The 20335-nt window shown below is 36.3% G+C and overlaps 2 protein-coding genes, 1 long non-coding RNA gene and 1 pseudogene across 3 annotated transcripts; all 4 read right to left on the reverse strand.

Moving 5' to 3' along the window:
• Positions 1–6608: 6608 nt before the first annotated feature.
• Positions 6609–7220, reverse strand: LOC131635637 (uncharacterized). The gene has a single exon (XM_058906271.1). The coding sequence runs from the start codon at positions 7218–7220 to the stop codon at positions 6609–6611; it is 612 nt and encodes a 203-aa protein (XP_058762254.1).
• Positions 7221–9758: 2538 nt separating this feature from the next.
• Positions 9759–10517, reverse strand: LOC131635638 (secreted RxLR effector protein 161-like). Its single transcript, XM_058906272.1, has one exon. The coding sequence runs from the start codon at positions 10515–10517 to the stop codon at positions 9759–9761; it is 759 nt and encodes a 252-aa protein (XP_058762255.1).
• A 5512-nt stretch (positions 10518–16029) lies between these two features.
• On the reverse strand, positions 16030–16672 carry LOC131635642 (uncharacterized). Its single transcript, XR_009293841.1, has 3 exons — positions 16492–16672; positions 16172–16365; positions 16030–16084 (listed from the first exon to the last, which is right to left on the reverse strand). It is a non-coding gene; the product is annotated as an uncharacterized LOC131635642 (long non-coding RNA).
• Positions 16673–18123: 1451 nt separating this feature from the next.
• On the reverse strand, positions 18124–18699 carry LOC131635639 (probable peptide/nitrate transporter At3g43790; annotated as a pseudogene).
• Positions 18700–20335: the final 1636 nt, after the last annotated feature.

Consider the following 20335-nt stretch of genomic DNA (forward strand, 5'->3'; position numbering starts at 1 on the left):
ATTCAAGATGATTGAAGACAAAGTATTGGCTGAGCAGTTGGATATGTTCAACAAGCTGATTCTTGATCTTGATAATATTGATGTGAAGATCGATGATGAAGATCAAGCGCTGTTACTATTGTGTTCTTTGCCTCGATCACATGCTCACTTCAAAGAAACTCTCTTGTATGGAAGGGAGTCCCTGACGTTTGAAGAAGTTCAATCAGCCTTGTACTCTAAGGACTTGAATGAACGAAAGGAGCATAAACCTTCGACTGTTGGCGAAAGTTTGGCCGTTAAAGGAAAACTCTTACGAAAGGATGGTAAGTTCGACAAGAAGAAAGGCAAAAGCCAGTCGAAGTCTTACAGTGGCGAAGCATCTGGCATTCGATGCTACCATTGTAAAAAGGAGGGTCACACAAGAAAGGTGTGCCCTGAACGCCTGAAATATCATGGAGGTAAGGATAATGGCAACGCTGCCATTGTTCAAGATGATTTCGAATCATCTGATGTTCTTGTGGTTTCAAGCAGTGACTCTAAGAAGGAGTGGATTATGGATTCAGGTTGCACTTGGCACATGACTCCAAACAAAGACTTGTTCGAGGAATTATGTGATCAAGATGGTGGATCAGTATTGCTGGGAAACAACAAGGCTTGCAAGATTGCAGGTGTTGGATCTGTGAGATTCAAGCTCCATGATGAGTCAATAAGGTTGTTGACTGAAGTCAGGTATGTTCCTGATTTGAAGAGAAATCTGCTTTCTCTTGGTGAATTCGACAAGAAAGGATATGTTTTCCAAGGAGAGAAAAGTATCCTAAGAGTCATGAAGGGTTCGAAGGAAGTCTTGAGAGGCGTGAAGAAACAAGGCTTGTATACCCTTGAGGCTGAAGTTGTAAGTGGTTCGACAAATGTTGCATCCACGAAACCTTTGTCGAAAACAGAAATCTGGCACATGAGGTTGGGCCATGTCAGTGAAAGGGGTCTGGTCGAATTAGGGAAACAAAATCTGCTTGGTGGAGACAAAGTCGAAAAGCTGAAGTTTTGTGAACCCTGTGTACTTGGAAAATCTTGCAGAGCGAAGTTCAACAAAGGCAAACAAAGAACACATGGATCCCTTGATTACATCCATGCTGATCTTTGGGGGCCTGCAAGGTGTCCATCACAATCAGGAGCAAGGTATTTTCTATCCATAGTAGATGATTATTCCAGAAAATTATGGGTATTCATCCAGAAGACTAAGGATGAAACTTTTGAGAATTTCAAAAGTTGGAAGACTCTGGTTGAAAATCAGACTGGCAGAAAGGTCAAGAGGTTGAGAACCGACAATGGCCTTGAATTTTGCAATGAGGCATTCGACAGTTTTTTTGCTGCCTCTGGTATTGCAAGGCATAGAACTACTGCAGGTACTCCACAGCAAAATGGTTTGCTGAAAGGTTTAATCGAACTATTTTGGAGAGAGTCAGATGTATGTTGACTAGTGTGGGGTTAACGAAGGTGTTCTGGGCTGAGGCTGTTTCGACAGCAACATATCTGATAAACAGATGTCCTTCGACAGCGTTAGATATGAAGACACCTGAAGAAGTTTGGTCGGGACATCCACCAGATCTCGACAAACTGAGAGTATTCGGATGCGTAGCCTATGCTCACATTAGGCAAGACAAGGTCGAACCTAGAGCTCTGAAATGCATGTTCATGGGATACCCAGAAGGAGTCAAAGCTTATAGGCTATGGTGCCTAGAGCCAGGTCACAGGAGGTGTATCACCAGTCGAGATGCTGTTTTCAATGAAGCTGAAATGGCTTTTAAGAAAACTGATGATGTTGGTCGAAGTACAGAAACATCTGACGAAGAGCAGGAACAGGTAGAGATTCCTGTTGAGGTGGAGCATGTTGATATTGAATTGCATATCCCTGATGAAGTCGAAGAAGAAGCAGAAGATGCTGAGGAAGTTGAGGAAACTGACGATGACTACCTATTGTCAAGAGATAGGTCGAGAAGAGTCATAAAGGCACCTCAGAGGCTTGGGTGTGCAGATCTTATAGCTTATGCCTTAATCTCTGCAAGTGAGGTTCTAGACGAAGAACCTAGAGACTACAAGGAAGTTATGAGGAGTCGAAATAAGACTGAATGGTCGAAGGCCATGGATGATGAGATGAAATCTCTTCATGATAATCATACTTGGGAACTGATCAAGAAACCTGTTGGGGCAAGGTTAGTCAGCTGTAAATGGATTTTCAAAGTTAAGGAAGGAATTGAAGGAGTGACGTCGAAAAGATACAAGGCAAGGTTAGTTGCAAGGGGTTTCACTCAAAAAGAAGGTGTCGACTTCAATGATGTGTTTTCTCCTGTTGTGAAGCATAGGTCCATTCGAATGTTACTTGCCATGGTAGCACAGTTCGATCTTGAACTGGAACAGATGGATGTGAAGACTGCGTTCTTGTATGGTGATCTAGATGAAACAATCTTGATGAGACAACCTGAATGGTATGTCGAAAAGGGGAAGGAAGATTATGTGTGCAAGTTAAAGAGATCTTTATATGGGCTGAAACAATCTCCTCGACAGTGGAATAGGAGATTCGACAAGTTAATGGCATGCATAAGTTTCATTAGAAGTCAGTTCGACCACTATGTTTACTTCAGATTTCGACCTGGTAATTCATTTGTTATTTTGTTGCTTTATGTGGATGATATTCTCATAGCAAGCAACAATGTTGAAGATGTGATGAGGGTGAAGGCTGAACTCGATAAGGAGTTCGATATGAAGGATCTGGGAGCTGCTTCCAGGATTCTTGGAATTGACATTCGAAGAGAGAGAAAGAAGTCGAAGTTATGCTTATCTTAAGAGGCATATCTACGGAAGATTCTCGAAAAGTTTGGAATGTCGAATTCGAAGCCAGTTGTGACTCCAACAAACCCTCAATTCAAGTTGAGTATTGATCAGTGTCCCAGTACTGATGTCGAAAGAGCCTATATGAATAGCATCCCATATGCTAATATAGTCGGTTCTTTGATGTATGCTATGGTCTGTACTAGACCCGACATAGCATACGCAGTAAGTCTTGTAAGCAGGTACATGGCGAATCCTGGAAAGGCTCACTGGCAAGCATTGAAGTGGATTTTAAGGTACATAAATGGGTCTCTGAATAGAGTCCTAATTTATGGTGGAGCCTTAGGTGAAGATAGTAAAGCAGTAATCGAAGGATATGTCGACTCTGATTATGCAGGTTGTATGGATTCCAGAAAATCTATTTCTGGATATGTTTTCACTATGTTTGGCACAGCAATTAGTTGGAAAGCAACCCTTCAGAAGGTTGTTGCTCTATCAACCACTGAAGCTGAGTATATTGCCTTAACTGAAGCTATGGAAGAAGCATTGTGGCTTGAAGGTTTTACAAAGGAGCTAAAACTTCAAGGTCGAAGTATCACTGTTAAATGTGATAGTCAGAGTGCAATACACCTGTCGAAGAATTCAGTCTATCATGAGCGAACTAAGCACATTGATGTGAGGCTGCATTTCGTCAGAGGAGTAATCGAGCGTGGAGAAGTCCAAGTGCTGAAGATTTCGACTGAAGACAATGCTGCTGATATGATCACCAAGACATTGCCGAGTTGCAAGTTTTTCCACTGTATGCAGTTGATAAAGCTGCATGAAGAAAGCTAGTTTGTTTCCTTGACATTGTAGAGTTAGGTCCAAGGTGGAGATTTGTGAGATATTGGATCGAACTCTATTATGGTCGAAGGGTAGCTTCTTTGTTCGACAGTTCGACAGGGTTAAACATGAGGTCGAAGGTTGCTCACATGCTGGTGTCGAAGTGTGCATGCTGTAGTCGAAGACGGGTCGAGCATGCAGGTGTCGAAGATGCTAGGGTTATTAGCATGTTAAATTAGGTTTAGTGTTTAAACCCTTATTTGTTAAGTTAGCTTGTTTATTAAGTTGGCTTGTGTAATGGGTCTTGCTGAAAAAGCCCATTAGTTAGTATGTTCGGTTTTATTATAAATAGCATACTAGTCTCTCATCATTGCTAAGCTGCAAATCCTAATTTAGGGTGAGAGAGGTTATTTGTTATTCTTGTAAACTTGTAATCTTGTTTTAAGAGAAAGTGAAAGAATAGCAGTTATAACCAAGTCTTGTGTTCCTCTTCTTCCTTGTCCTTTATTCTTCCTTGGTTTATACTTTTTTCTTGGCATTGAATTCACAACAAAACTTGTCAAATATGTCATCAAATGTTAGTCATGAAGATCGATGGTGAGTGAAGTATGTTCTCGGATTTAAATTTAATTGAAGTTTATCAAAAGCGGGAGTAAATGGCTATTAATTCTAAATAAAATAATAAAGAGAACCTTAAGTTACTAGGCTATAGATTTACATGAATAGGTCAAACCGAAACAAACGAAATAAAAAGCCACTTATTCTATATCTATAATTTCTTACCAACATTGCTGTCCCTGGCCCATATAGAATTTAATTGGTCTTATAAGACATATTTGGAGCACTTATTGTCTGACTTTTTTAAGAACTGGTGTTTGTCACAGGACGAGGACCACCGGTGTTGTAAGTCAATCCATCTCTCGTCTGTTTCGAAGTTTGATTTTCCTTAACATTTATGGATTTCTTCTCTTTTGAAGGAGGTTTTGAGTAACTCATATTATTTTTTGTTGAACTCATTCTATATGGTAATAAAAAAATATATATTTTGTTTAGATATATACATGAGTCATGAAATGGCCTTTTATACTGATTAACTACATGGAATTCATGGAATGTACCATGAAATTTATGGTAAGTTTAAACCACATGCAGTTGAGGTTAGTCTAAATGATTTTAGTTAATGCGAAATTTCATTGTTTCTCTTCATTCGGTCATATTTAGTATTTACTACAAAGTTCTTACAACATATTGTCTGTGATTTAGTTTATATTGAAGAATCGCTGTAATATACTACAACAATTCAGTTCCATTTCCTATATATGAAACAAGACTAGTCAAGGTTGAAACTCTATCGATGAATGTGTGAAGATTTTGAATTGTTATGTGTTTTTGGGTGTTATGAATGATGTGTTAATTCGTTGCAATTGATAGAATAAATGTTTGTATATGAATAACAACATGATGTTGGTATTTTCAATAAAAAACTATAATTATTGGTGATTTTCGTATGGGGAATGTATGAGTTTTTAGGGTATTGAAGGGTTGAGGTTCGTAGAAGAAAAACAACCAATTTTGGAGTGTGCTACAGCAGGAACCGGTTCCCCAAATGAGGGAACCGAGTTCCCAGAGTTTCGGGAGGAAAAATGTAATTTTTTATATATGGGAACCAGTTCCAAGTTTGGAGGAATCCGGTTCCACTGTACCGAATTATTTCATAATTTCAAAAAGCCATAACTTTTGACTCGGGTGTCTGTTTGACGCGCCGTTTAGACCTTTGGAAATCTAAAATAAATTCCTATCTTATAGAAATGGATTTAGAACCCTTAGAAAATTATTTAATATAAATTATACTTGTGGTACGTATTCGATTTGTATGAATTATTAAGGATGTTGTATGCTTGATGCAATTGGTTGTACGAATTCGATCTGTATGAGCTGATAATGATTCTTTGTGATGAATTAACAATTAATATGCTTTTATTAAGAAGTTGAACTAACCGTTTCATGTCGTTAATTTACTTCTATAATGTGATGTTTGTTGTTAATATCATGAATTTAGTTGAATTTCCTCCACTTGTAGGCGAGATAATGTTATAGACCCGATGACCAATAGTGATATGTTGTATGTTGCTGTTGAATTTATTGTTGTTGTCGTAGACCCGATGGTCAATATTGATAAGTTATATTTTGTTTCCACTGAATATTGGCATCTGAGTTGGAGGTTATTCCTCGTTGATATTAGTTGATGTTGTTGCATGTTGTGAATGTTGTTTTTGTGAATGTAACATCATTGAGTCGCATTCATTGCATTATTATGTTGGCCTGATTGACAAATATGTTGGCCTGGATTGGCAAATTAAGTTGGCCTGGATGATAAAAAAATTTAGTTGCAGCTAATGCTCACCACGTTAGCTAGGATTGGCAATTCTTAAGTTGGGAGTTCTGCTCCAATGGTACCACATGCATATGCATAGTATTGAGTTGCATATTAAGTCGCATTTTTTGAGTTCTTGTGATCATGAAATGGTTGTCATACTGTGTTGATGATATCGTTGTGAAGTTGAAATCATTGTGTTGCATAGATGATGGTTTTGTTGTGGTAAAAGTTGTAATGTATTGATAAGTTATGAGTCAGCATCAAGTCATGAGTCAACATCAAGTCATCCAGCATCAAGTTGTACTGTGTTTCTTCTCTTTTTTACTTCATGAGTCAGCATCAAGTCATCCGGCTAGTGAGTTGGTATCCTCAGATTGTCTATAGGGGTTTGGATGGGTGGCTGCTTTTGTTTACGATTCTGCTGGGTTTGTGTGATGTCATTATTTGTTATTTCCTCTTGTATTTTTTCCTACGTGTTATTCTCCTTTGGGGTCAATTTCTTGACCATCTGTTTCTGTTATTTCTCCACACATATGTGTCAAATTTTGTGGAATTTTGTACAGTACGGTGGTCTCCATTCCTATTCTACTGGTTGTTGCATATTTTATCCATTTTCATCTCCAATTATAATTTCATCTACTATCTCTTGCGTGATATCTAACTCAACTAGAATTTTGGCATAAGAAATTTGGTACCTATTTGTTATGCATTCATCCGTCATCAAAGTTATGCTCAGAATGCTACTAATATTAACTAAGCTTGTTACTCCCCATAGGTGTAGCGGTAGTTGAATCCAAACTAGTATTGTGCGCAACATGTCCTTCTTCAAGTTGAAATTTGATTTCCATTCAGTTAGCAACATTGGCATATTCTGTATTCTGTAGGGGACATTTCTCAATACAACGTCCCTATCTTGGTATGAGTGGAATGTCAATACAAAATATCCTTCATTGTTGTAATACATATCGAGGAGTTTGGCAAAATTCCATTGTTTCATTATAAATTTCTTGACAATATGCATACTTAAATTGCCTCCTAAGACATACATGATTAAAGTTGTATCCCCGAATTTTACCTCATTCACGATATCCTCTTCTTCAATCATGACTTCAGCTACTCCAATAACAATCTTTGGCGCTATGAATTCAGTTTTCATGTCATTTCCTAGGTTTCGATTACTACTGATTACATCTACCCAAAGTTTCCTTGATTCCATTTTCCCTTTTACTTGATTCTAGGGTTTTTTATTTTGTTTTCTCTTTATGATTCATTAGATCCGCTACCGTTTCTTCATTTAACTTTTGAGTGTTGGCTTGTCCTTCTGCTTTCCGTGAGATGTAATCGGCTTTGACACCACCCCTTTTGGTGGTCGTTCGTGCCCTCTCCCCATAAAATTAAAAGCCACTAAATTTTTTAATTTTAGTTTTTAATCATCTTTATTATGTTACTATTTCTTTACAATTTCTTAAATGATTTTAATTCTCTTTCAATTTTTAATATTTACTAAAAGTTTCATCATTTTTATTGTTTTAACAAATATGATATTTATAAAAAACTATAAGTATATATGTTTAAATATAAAATATTACAATAGATGTTAGGTGGTGTAGTGACATGGTCTTATTAAAATACGCGGAGGTCATTAGTTTGACTCCTAGGTATCACAACTTATAATCTTATTTTACAAAAAAGAACACTTAATTCAACCACTAAATTCGGTCACTAAATTCAGTCACGAAATCAATTGCTAAGTTTGGGTCACTAAATTTGTTGCAAAGGCCTAGCGACTAGCACTTTTTCAACCGAAAATTAATGGTCACTAAATCGTCCGCAATACGTTTTAGTGACTGATTTTTAAGGTTTTTCGGTCTCTAATTCAGTCACTAAAATTAAATTTTCTAGTAATGGTTGGATATGGCATTGGCCTGAGAGTGTGATTAGATTCATCTAGAAAAAAACACTGGGGAGGTACAAGAAGAAACGATTGATGAGTTTGAGAAGAAGTTGAAAAGTCAATAGAAATAATTTGTAGATGTGTTAGTAGCGGAGCAGGAAAATCGCAAGAAAGACATGCAGTATATAAGAATATTGTGATATCTAAAATATATGATACATATTGTATAGATTTTGTTTTGTGTTCCTATTACTTATAATGCAGAGAATAAGTGGAACATCCTATAGCGTACACATGAAGAGGATGATGATCAATTGGCTGAATGAACTATTGTACGTGGTTGTTTATCCATAATTTTGGTAAACAATCGATAGTCTCTTATTGAAGGTTACTCTGCCGGATCAACTAGTGAATTCTAGGGTTTTATTGTGCTAACATGTGTTTCATAAAGGTTTGTTTATATTCAGTAAATGAAAGAAAATAATAGTAAGAAGTAATTTGAAATTCAAGAAAATAAGGTTGAAGAAAAAATGTAGAAAACTTAAAAGTACAATAAAATTTTAAAGTAAAGTAAATGTGTTGCATGAATAAGAAATGATATGCAGACGTACATTCTCAAATAACACTCGTTTCTCACTTTGGACACAAAGATTTAAAGTTTTTCTTCAATAATATAAAAATGCGGACCTCTAAAACTACAAACATTGTTGCTTATACAAATAACGGTCAACTAAGCATGGGCCATCACGTGTCTATAACATGCAGTCTTTGCCCATTTGATCTCCACGTGTACTCATAAAAACGGCTTGGTCGTATCCACTAACTTCGACTTCGACTGACTTGCAACCAAACCACTAAATCTCTAAGATTTTCTTCTAAGTATGAAGCATCTTTGAATTCGACCATTTTTGATCTCGTCGAAGGTCATTTGACCATATTTCTTTTCTAGGTCACAATGAATTGGTTATAAAATGCTATTCTTTACTCTCTTTGAAACAAGATTATAAGTGTTACAAGATACTAGATAACCTCTTTGACCCTAATTAGGATTTACCATGTGCAATAATGAAAGACTACCATGTTGTTTATAAGAAAACTAACACACAAAATTAATGGACTTTTACACAGAGGTCCATTACACAGAGTACAAGAAACACATAGAGAGCTACAACTTGGCACAAGTACAAGTCCATAGAAAAACAAATATAAGATATAAATAAAATAATATAGAGAGCATTAAGTAACTAGGCTAGATTACATGAAAAAGTTAAACCCAAACAAACAAAATAAAAGGCCACTCATTCTATATCTATAATTTCTTACCAACATTGCTGTCCCCGGCCAATATAGAATTTAATTGGTCTTATAAGACATATTTGGAGCACTTATTGTCCGACTTTTTTTCGAACTGGTGTTTGCCACAGGACGAGGACCACCGGTGTTGTAAGTCAATCCTTCTCTCGTCTGTTTTGAAGTTTGATTTTCCTTAACATTACTGGATTTCTTCTCTTTTGAAGGAGGTTTTGAGTAACTCATATTATTTTTTGTTGAACTCATTGTATATGGTAATACAAAAATTATATTTTGTTTAGATATATACATATGAGTCATGAAATGGCCTTTTATGAAGGTAACAGATCAAACTACTCTCTTCTGATATATATTGACTTGCAAAGGATTTGTTGCAAAAGTAATTTTGGGTTACAAAGAGAGGGTCTTTATATAGAGACCAGGGAAACATAAATAGACATAATATTTAATGATTAACTATTTCCTATGAGAGTTTGTCTGCCCTAGAGAATCTGTCTTTTGGCTTTCCAAGATCGCATTTAAATTTATCCAACAAAACTCCCCCATAAATTAAATGCTCCTTCGATCAATTAATCCCAGCATCATCTTGCCTCTGTCGAATAGCTCCTTCGACAATGGTTTTGTAAAAATATCCGCAGCTTGATTCTTGCTTGCCACATGCTTCAGTTCGACGCTTCCATTTTTCACATGTTCACGAATGAAATGAAAACGTACGTCGATGTGTTTACTTCTTTCATGATTCACTGGATTCTTCGCCAGTTCGATTGCTGATTTGTTGTCGACTTGCACTATGGTTGCATTTTCCTGCTTCTGCTCTAACTCACATAACAATCTTCTAAGCCATATAGCATGGCATACACACCATGATGCAGCCACGTATTCTGCTTCGCATGTTGACAGTGTTACAATTGGTTGCTTCCTTGAGAGCCATGTGAAAGCAGTGTTTCCCATAAAGAATACATATCCTGATGTGCTTTTTCGATCGTCTACATCTCCGCACCAATCGTTGTCGGAGTAACCTGTTAGCTTGTAATCTTCTGTTTTTGAGTAAAACATTCCATGTGACACAGTTCCTTGGATGTAACGAAGAATTCTCTTCAAAGCTTTCCAGTGTGTGTGAACTGGTTCTTCCATAAAACGACTCAAGATTCCGACACTTAGGGAAAGATCTGGTCTAGTGCATGTGAGATATCGAAGACTTCCGACCAAGCTTCGAAATTTGTTTGCTTCGACACGTTCCCCCCCATCAAATTTTGAAAGCTTGACTCCTGGCTCCATTGGTGTCGAGATTGGATTGCAACCTTCCATTTTGAACCTCTTCAGAATGTCCTTTGCATATTATTCTTGTGATACAAAAATTCCAGTTTCTTCTTGTCGAACTTCCAGACCAAGAAAGAAACTCATCCGACCTAAGTCCGTCATCTCAAATTCTCGTGTCATTCGACCTTTGAATTCTTCGATCATTTGATCACTGTTGCCCAGGAAAATCAAGTCGTCGACATAGAGAGCAACGAACAGTATATCTCCTTTATTCTTCTTCACATACAGGGCATGTTCATAGGGACATTGTTGGAAACCATTTTCCTTGAAGTAAGTATCAATGCGTGTATTCCATGCCCGAGGTGCCTGCTTTAATCCATAAAGTGCTTTCTTGAGTCTTAGCACTTTTCCTTTGCTTTCGTCTCTCATGTATCCTGGTGGTTGTTCGACATAGACTTCTTCTTCGAGCACACCATTCAAAAATGCTGACTTGACATCCATTTGAAATATTGGCCATTTGAACTGAGCAGCTTGAGAAATCAGCAGTCGAATTGTCTCCATTCTTGCAACTGGTGCGAATACTTCATCATAGTCAATTCCTTCCTTCTGCCTGTATACTTTTGCCACAAGTCGCGCCTTGTACCTTTCGACTTTTCCTTCAGCATTCATCTTTTTCTTAAACACCCACTTCACACTAATGGTTCGACTTCCTTTTGGTAACTCTGCTAGTTCCCAAGTTTTGTTGTGTTCGATAGCTTTAATCTCTTCGTTCATGGCATTCTTCCATTTCTCATCTCTCCATGCTTCTTCGAAACTAATATTTTCAGAATCTGCCAGTAGACACACAAGATGTACTTCTTCTGTATTATCATACAACTCTTGCAAGCTTCTCATTCTGGGCTGTGAGGATTCGTCTTCACTGTCAGAGTATTCAAACCTTGGTAATTGATTTTGGGTTGTTGGTATACCGACTGAGGGTTCTTCAGTTTCGACTATGTCTTCTTTCGAATTGTTCCAGTCCCACCTACTTGCTTCATTCACTCGAACATCTCTACTTACTACCACCTTTTTGTTTATGGGGTCGAATAACCTGTATCCTTTTGTTTTCTCATCATACCCAATTAATATATATTTCTGACTCATGTATTCAAGCTTCGTTCTTCGTTGATCTGGTACATGTGCATAAGCAACACTACCAAATACTTTAAAATGAGATACAGTCGGTTTCTGTCCACTCCACGCTTCTTGCGGTGTTCGATCTCCCAACTTTGAATGCGGACATCTATTTTGAACATAGATTGAACATTGCACAGCTTCTGCCCAAAATTCCTTCGACATGTTCTTACTTTTGAGCATTGAACGAACCATGTCAAGGACTGTTCGGTTTTTTCTTTCAGCAACCCCATTTTGTTGAGGTGAGTATGCTGCAGTTAGAAATCTCCTTATACCCTGCTCCTCGCAATACTTCATGAAAGCTGTCGAAGTATATTCTCCTCCTCTGTCAGAACGAAGGGCCTTGATGTGTCGATCAGTCGACTTTTCAACCATTACCTTGAACCTTTTGAATGCTTCGAATGCTTCAGATTTTTCTTTCAGGAAGTAGACCCAAGTCTTTCTTGAAAAATCATCAATGAAGGAAATGAAATACTTCTTGCCACTGAAGGATTCTGGAGTGATTGGTCCACAGATATCAGTGTGAATTAATTCAAGGATGTGCTTAGCTTGATATTCTGCCTTCTTTTGAAAGGAAGTTCTCGTCTGCTTGCCAAAAACACAATCTTCACAAAAATTTTCTTCAAACTCCATGTTAGGCAATCCATGTACCATGTTTCTTCCCGCTAATCTTTTTAACCCAGCATGATGTAAGTGACCAAAACGTAGATGCCACAGAGTTGCTTGGTCTTCAGTGTCGATTTTCAAACATTTTCCTCGAACGCTTCTCAGATTCAGCTTGTACATTCGATTCCTTCCCATTTCGACTTGAGCAATTTGGTGCCCTGATTTATCTTTCAAATGCAGTATTCGATCCTTCATAAATATCGAATATCCCTTCTCTGTAAGTTGCCCCAGACTTAGAATATTTGCTTTTAAATCTGGTACATAATAAACATCTTGTATTTTTCCAGGTACGTTGTCTTTCTGCAAATAACAAATTGTTCCTTTGCCTTCGACCTTTACCTTCGACGCATCTCCAAAAGATACATGACCATCTTCAATTTTCTTTATTTCTTTGAATAGATGTTTGTGACCACACATATGATTACTTGCTCCTGAGTCAAGGTACCATATAGTGTCATCTTCTGTGTTTGTCTCCTTTTGGGTCATTAATAGGAATCCTTCGTTTGATTCTGTTTCTAGTGCGAAATTTGTTGTCTCTTCGACTTTCCTCCTGAATCGACAGTCTTTTGCAAGGTGTCCCCCTTTTCCACAATTGTAGCAACTGTATGAGTTGCAATCCTTCGCAAAATGTCCATGTTTATTGCATTTGTAGCATTCGATGTTGGAGTTCGACCTGCCACCTCTATGACCACGTCCTCGACCACGCCAATTTTGTTGACTTGCCTGTCCTCTTTCAAAGTTGTTGTTCTGATAGCTTCGACCACCATCTCGACCTCCACGACCACGTCCTCGACCACGCCAATTTCACTACTAGAAAATTCGCTTTTAGTGACCGATTTAGTGACCAAAAAATTTTGGTCACTATAGTGACCGAATTAGCCACCGAAATATGATATTCATGAGCCAATTTTAATAGGTCACTAAATCGGTCACTAAAATACATTAGCCACCGATTTAGAGACCTAAATTTAGTGACCGAAATTTCAGTCACTATAGTGATCGAATTAGCCACCAAAATTTGATATTCATGAGCAAATTTTAAGAGGTCACTAAATCGGTCACAAAAAATATTTTTTTTATGCAATTTAATTTATAAATAAAAATTGGAGACCGAAATTTCGGTCACTAATATTTATTGTTTTTTATTTATTTTTAATCCTCTTTATTATATTATTATTTCCTTTCCATTTTTTTAAAGATTTTAATTCTCTTTCAATTTTTAATTTTTTATTGTTTTAACATATAATATATTTGTCAAAACTATATGTATATATGTTTAAATATAAAATATAACAAAAGATGAAAAGTGGTTTAGTGGTAAGTTCTTCTTAAAATATGTGGAGGTCACAAGTTCGATTCCTAGGTATCACAACTTTTGATTTTATTTTATGAAAAAAAACACTAAAATCGGTCTCTAAATCGGTCACTGAATTCGGTCTCTAAATTTCGGTCACTAAATTTGTCACTAAATCGGTCACTAAACGTTTTAGTGACCGATTTTTAAGCATTTTCGGTCTCTAATTCGGTCACTAAAAGCGAATTTTCTAGTAGTGTTTTGTGATAAAAGTGCCCTTTCATCTCTAGTGGATTCCTTTGTCTGTTCTGCATTATCCAGTGCCTCCTCCTTCTTTTGTATTTTGCGCTGTTCATGTGCTTCAAGTGAACCAGCGACTTCTTCGACAGTGATTGTCGCAAGGTCCTTCGACTCCTCTATTGCACATACTATATTTTGGAATTTTTCAGTCAAAGATCTTAAAATTTTTTCGACAACTCGAGCATCGGTCCTTGCTTCTCCATTTCGTTTCAGTTGATTTGCAACTGTTTGCACACGCGTGATGTAGTCCGACACGGACTCCGTCTCCTTCATCTTCATCCTTTCTAATTCTCCTCGAAGAGTTTGCAAACGAACTTGCTTGACTCTATTTGCTCCTCTGAACGCCGTTTCTAGTGTATCCCACGCTTGCTTCGAAGTAGTTGAACCGGCAATCTTCTCAAAACCAGATTCGTCTACTGCTCTAAACAACATGTACAATGTCGTTTGGTCTTTCGACCGCGTCTCTTTCAACGCTTTGTTCTGGGCTGCTGTGTTTCCCGTCGTGGTTTCTGGTTCTTCAAACCTTTCTTCTACAACCTCCCACACATCTAACGATCCAAGCAGCGCCTTCATCTGAATGCTCCAGTTCTCATAGTTTGATTTTGACAGTTGCGGCAATGGCATCTGGTTCATCATGTTTGCCATGCGCTCGGATACCAATTTGAAGGTAATAGATCAAACTACTCTCTTCTGATATATATATTGACTTGCAAAGGATTTGTTGCAAAAGTTAATTTTGGGTTACAAAGAGAGGGTCTTTAAATAGAGACCAGGGAAACATAAATAGACATAACATTTAATGATTAACTATTTCCTATGAGAGTTTGTCAGCCCTAGAGAATCTGTCTTTTGGCTTTCCAAGATCGCATTTAAATTTATCCAACAGGCCAACATATGCTGAAGCGGCCCTTGGTGCCGACAAGAATCATGGTAATATACTACAAAAATTCAGTTTCATTTCCTTTATATTTTCGGATATGGTTATAGTTTTTTAGGTTGTATATACGAAACAAGACTAGTCAAGGTAGAAACCCTATCAATTAGGTAGTTTCGAAGCAAAAGCTATGCATGTTTAGAAATGGTGATTAATTTTCACTAACATTTCGGTTTCATATATTGATATAATATTAAGATGGCATTGCCCCTACGAAATGTTGAAAAAAAAACAGATGCAAATACATGCACTAGTACAAAAATGTTAATTTACACCCGATTTTTATTAAATTTACACCCATTATTTTTAATAAAAATCGGGTGTATATCCACAGGGTGAGAAATGTCTAACGCATTTACACCCGTTTAAAAAACGGGTGTAAATACGTTCGTAATTACTCCCTATTTTAAGAATATCGGGTGTAAATATGTTCTACGTTACACCCTATTTTAACAAAAATCGGGTGTAATTGGGCGTAATTACGTTTTTAATTACACCCTATTTTAATAAAAATTGGGTGTAATTATATTTTTAATTACACCCTGTTTTAATAAAAATCGGGTGTAATTACGTTTTTAATTACGCCCTATTTTAATAAAAATCGGGTGTAATTGAGCATAATTACGTTTTTAGTTACACCCTGTTTAAGTAAAAATAGGGTGTAATTGGGCGTAATTACGTTTTAATTACACCCTATTTTAATAAAAATCGGGTGTAATCGGACGTAATTACGTTTTAATTACACCCTGTTTTAATTAAAATCGGGTGTAGATACGTTCTTAATTACACCCTATTTTAATAAAAATTGGGAGTAAATACGTCATTTATAAATGAACAATTATATTATATTTAAATTTATTTACACCCTATTTCATATACATCATTTAGTTATATTTCATTTTCAGTCATAATATTGCAAATACTACAAAATCATACACATAAAAATCATATTTTAACTAAGTCAAAATATTTGTAATATTAAGCAAAAAGTATACAAAATCATGTGGATTCATAATATTTCAAGTAATAAAAAATCATACACATAAAAATTATATTTTAACCAAGTCATAACACTTTTTTCATATATAATTTTACGCCATGCTTGACAGTTAGCTTCAGTGTTCTCTACTCCAATTGAATCCAACCGCTTTCCACATGTAGCATTGGATTCATCCATGGCCAAAATACCACGCCCGGAGGAAGACCTTCTACATTCGTGTACACCGACTTCATCTTCTCAAGCAAAGTCTACAAAATCATTCATTATATAGAAATTCAGAGCCACACAACAAACCTCTAATTTCTTAAAAACTACGAGGTTAAAAAATGTTTTACCGTTTTGCCAGCCTTGTCATTCCCTAAAATGAGTACATGAAGCTCTAACTTGTTGAACATGTACTGCCAAAGTCCATAAAATAATGAAAACATCCTTTGTTGAGAATGTTATCACAAAAAGTGGCAAGAAGTTCTGCACTAGAGTTTCCAGCAACACCTTTGTTGCAAAAGACCTCAAAAGCCTCTTTAAGAGCCTATATGATCAGATTTACATGCACATCAATCAAGCATAACTGTAAAAAAAAAAACCATTCTCAAGACAAAACCTTGTGTAAAAAAATTCTAGTTAAATTAATAAAATGTGAAACTTCAAGAATCACCTGGTCCTGCGTACTAACAATATCCTTTTTATCTGCCTGTAGACATTATCAATTAAAAGGATAAAATAGAAAGGTCAATAGCAAACATTAACTCACAACTTCAGCAGTACATGTAAGTGACCCAATTAATGCATCAATTTGTCATGAAAGCAATTCTAAAATCATTTCATGTTTACCATGCGTTGAAATCTGAATAAAAAAGTCAATATGCACCCCGAGTAAAAAAATTGAAAAATAATTGTGAACACTTAAATATTGCAAAATATGCATGCACTAGTCTTTCCTCAATTATTGTATTTAGAAATTAAATCTTTTCAACCTGAAAAAAGCAAAATTATAGAATTGCTAATTCAGGCACATACCTTTTTGTTACTTGCAGCATCTTCGGCGTGCTTCACCAATGCCATGCCTTCGGTGGTAACATATTTGGAAGAGGGAAAAAAGATAAAGATGTGCGAGCAAGAAAGCAGAAACAGACAACAACCCGGAACTTTAAATATGTTTACATTATCAAAGGGAGGAAAAGAATAAAGATAAGTTCAATGCCACCAACCTACTTAAATATGCTAGATACATGATCCAAGCCACGGGGTATTTTAGAAAATAGCCTGAACATCATTGACAAGTCTTCACACTAAACATTTGAAGGAAAACATGAGAACATCCCATTCACGGTTAAAATTTATGTTATACAAGACAACTAACAATTAAAAAGAATTCCATTCACGACATTTCATCAGGACAACAAACACAGACATGATTCAATTTACATCTCGGCCAAGCTGTGCAAACTGAAGACCTAGGCCACCTTGTGGGTTGGCCAAGAAATGACCAGTTTGATAGCGGCTATTTGAAACAGCTAGCCAGTTTGGAGTGGATCTCCACATACTTTGCTTGGTCAATTGGAAACCCTGTCAATAAAAGGATACCACTGCATCAGTGTTAACAATATGCAAGAAAGGAACAACAAAGAAATCATTTGTTCATCCAATTCCAATGGCCGACTAGAATACTTTCATGCACACTAGATATTGTACAATATATGACCAAAAACCTAGAGGCTAGAGCATTTTCACAACACAATGAAACATATAAAAACAAAATCATCCGATTTATAATAAAACTTACACACCTTGTTGCTCAAAGGTGACCTCGGAATTTCTATATTTAGAAAGCACTCTTTGGGAAAAGTTCCCTTTTCAATATCCCTAATAGCTGCATTTATCAACGGTAAACAGATTTCTACTGCATCCTTGAAATCAATTTCTTGGCTTTCATCCTTCTTCCTATAACAGGATAAGATACCACCAATTCACAATCATTTGCATGAAACCCTGGTTGAAACCAAAAACCAAGTGTCCAGAATCATCAGCTAACCAGTCTAATGATATGAATAATGACGGCACACCACATAACAATGCCTCCCTAGCTCCAGCAACAAAGATACACATCTCAAAACGAAATCACTACGTTTTTGCGACCAATTTAATCTGTGTTGACCAAGATCATAAGAGGAAAATTAAAGATGAATTATGTGTTAACTCTCTAGATATTTAAACAGAAAAGTAACTCGCAATATCTTTTGAAAGATCTGCATTGAAATCGTGCAAGAAATTAGCGGAAAACTCACATTTAACCACCTGCAGCAGGTCCAATAGCTTTGAATAGAGACATAGCTGTCATAGATATACCATTAGCCGCCCCTCTTTGATCTTGTTCCTGTTTTCCAAATTGACAGTTTTGTCAAAAACTAATTTCAAACTCTCTGTAGAAACAAAAACAGTTAATGAAATATACTTACCACTGCTCTGTTTTGTACAAGGAACAAACCTGTTGTAATTGTCACCTATAAGTCCATCAAAATAAATACAATAAGTCAAATTTGTAATAGAAAAAAACTCTTTCTCACCAAATGAAGAAATGAACTTACAGATTCTTGAGAATGGAACCAATACTAATGAATATGTTTAAGGATATGCCTGACAACATTGCTATGAACGGATAACTTTGCAAAAGTGGTATTGAAAATATCTGCATATGAAACATAATTCAAATGACAAAAAGTGAAATGCAGAATTTCAGTAAGTTCCACAATGAGATGAAACTGATTAAACTAACCCCTGTGATTCTGGCAATTCCAACAGGTCCACAAGCTTTTTCCATATATTGGTATAGAGTTAGTTGATAGATCACAAGTGCTAGACCTGAAAACTTCAGAAGTTAGTAATTGTACAAAATGTCTATTATATGTAATAATAGGAATACAAATTGTTATTTCTTCTTTTCAATCAACTTACTAATTATATTTTGCAAATGAAACAGTGCTCTTCAGCTAAAGGAAGTCCTTCAAATGCAAGCAGAGGTGCACAAACGCATGAATGACAGAGTTGAGGTATTTTATAGTGTTTGATCAAATATCCTTATAGGAAAATAAAACAGAACTATAGTTATTATTCACATGTGTGCTTTAACCAATGAAAGATGAAGAAAATCTAAAGTGATTTTTTGGTATTTGGTTGGAAGGTTCAGAAAAGCTTGAAGCTGGAAATTGAAGCACAAGGAAAGTACCTAGATAGAATTGGACAGAGTAGTCAGATCAAAACAATTACAAGAAAAGCATGCAAGTCTTTTGCTGGTAGAGCTACACCTCTGCCCTCTCTTTCAGAGGAATCTGAATCCTTAAGAACACGATCAGAGGAAGAACATCGAACAGCCAAAAAGAAAAAGATCACTCAAGATGATGACAATGTTTTTCATGCAGATTTTGAACTAGGATCATCTACAATCTCAGAATTCTGCAACCAAACTTTGAATCTTTCTTGGAGTCAGCTAGCTGAAGCAACATGCCAATCACCTTTGGTGACTAGTTTCTTATTATAGGCTTTGTATAATTAGAATAAATGTTTGCCAAATAAAACAGGTGATGATGATGTCCATCTTATATACAATGTTTGTTTGATCATTTTTGGTCCTTCAAAGTATTTTGATATGGACAGTTATAAGTTGGAGGATCAAGAAATGAACAATGTTCTGTATAAATTGTTGGATGAAAATAAAAGGTTCAACAGAATCAAACATCATATATGTATAATTTAGTAGTACCTAGTTGATTGCATGGAACAAAGTTATTCAGATTTCAGAATATTGTTGGACCCATTACCATATTCTTAAGTCTTATTTTAATTTTTGAATCCATATCCAAAAGAAAAGTTGACAAACAATAATACATTCTTTCATTAAACAAAACTAATAATATCTTGCCAGTTTTTTCTTGAAATTATTGTTTCGATGACCTTCATACAATCAATGCCTTCAAATCTTAGAAAACAAAAATGAAAGTACCTAACACCAAGTATGAGAGCTGCTTCCCTCCTAGTCATAGTAGGCTGAAAACCGCCTTCATAAAATTTACGCAATGCTGGTCGTCTAGCTTTGAATGCTTGCCAAGCCTGAATACCAGCTTTACCGGCATATGCTGCAGCAGCCACAGCTATCCCTGCCATTAAAGGTGTAGCTTGTCCCACAAAGAAACACAACTTAAATGTCAACAAGTTTTAAAAATCTCTCCCAATAGGTCACACAGACACACACCCTTCAATATTTCTGGTAACCAAGGTTTTAAAAAACGTTTTGTTACCGGGAAAACGGCCGCGACAAAACAGTATCGAAAGATGCAGACACTGTTATTCACCATTTGAATCATCCAACAGAAATACAAGTATAAATCAAACAAACAGCAACAACAAAAAATGCCTTTAAGATGTAAGCAAGAAACTTCTTTTATATAGACACATAAAACAACTACTTCAATGAAGAAGAAAAAACACCAAATAAAGGGAACAAG

This window comes from Vicia villosa, unplaced genomic scaffold (assembly GCF_029867415.1).
Source record: "Vicia villosa cultivar HV-30 ecotype Madison, WI unplaced genomic scaffold, Vvil1.0 ctg.001522F_1_1_3, whole genome shotgun sequence".
In the NCBI taxonomy this organism is placed as follows: domain Eukaryota; kingdom Viridiplantae; phylum Streptophyta; class Magnoliopsida; order Fabales; family Fabaceae; genus Vicia; species Vicia villosa.

Bases quoted from the DNA above. Each gene is read 5' to 3' on its own strand.
- LOC131635638 (XM_058906272.1), bottom strand. From the start codon at position 10,517: ATGGAAGGTTGCAATCCAATCTCGACACCAATGGAGCCAGGAGTCAAG.
- LOC131635637 (XM_058906271.1), bottom strand. From the start codon at position 7,220: ATGGAATCAAGGAAACTTTGGGTAGATGTAATCAGTAGTAATCGAAAC.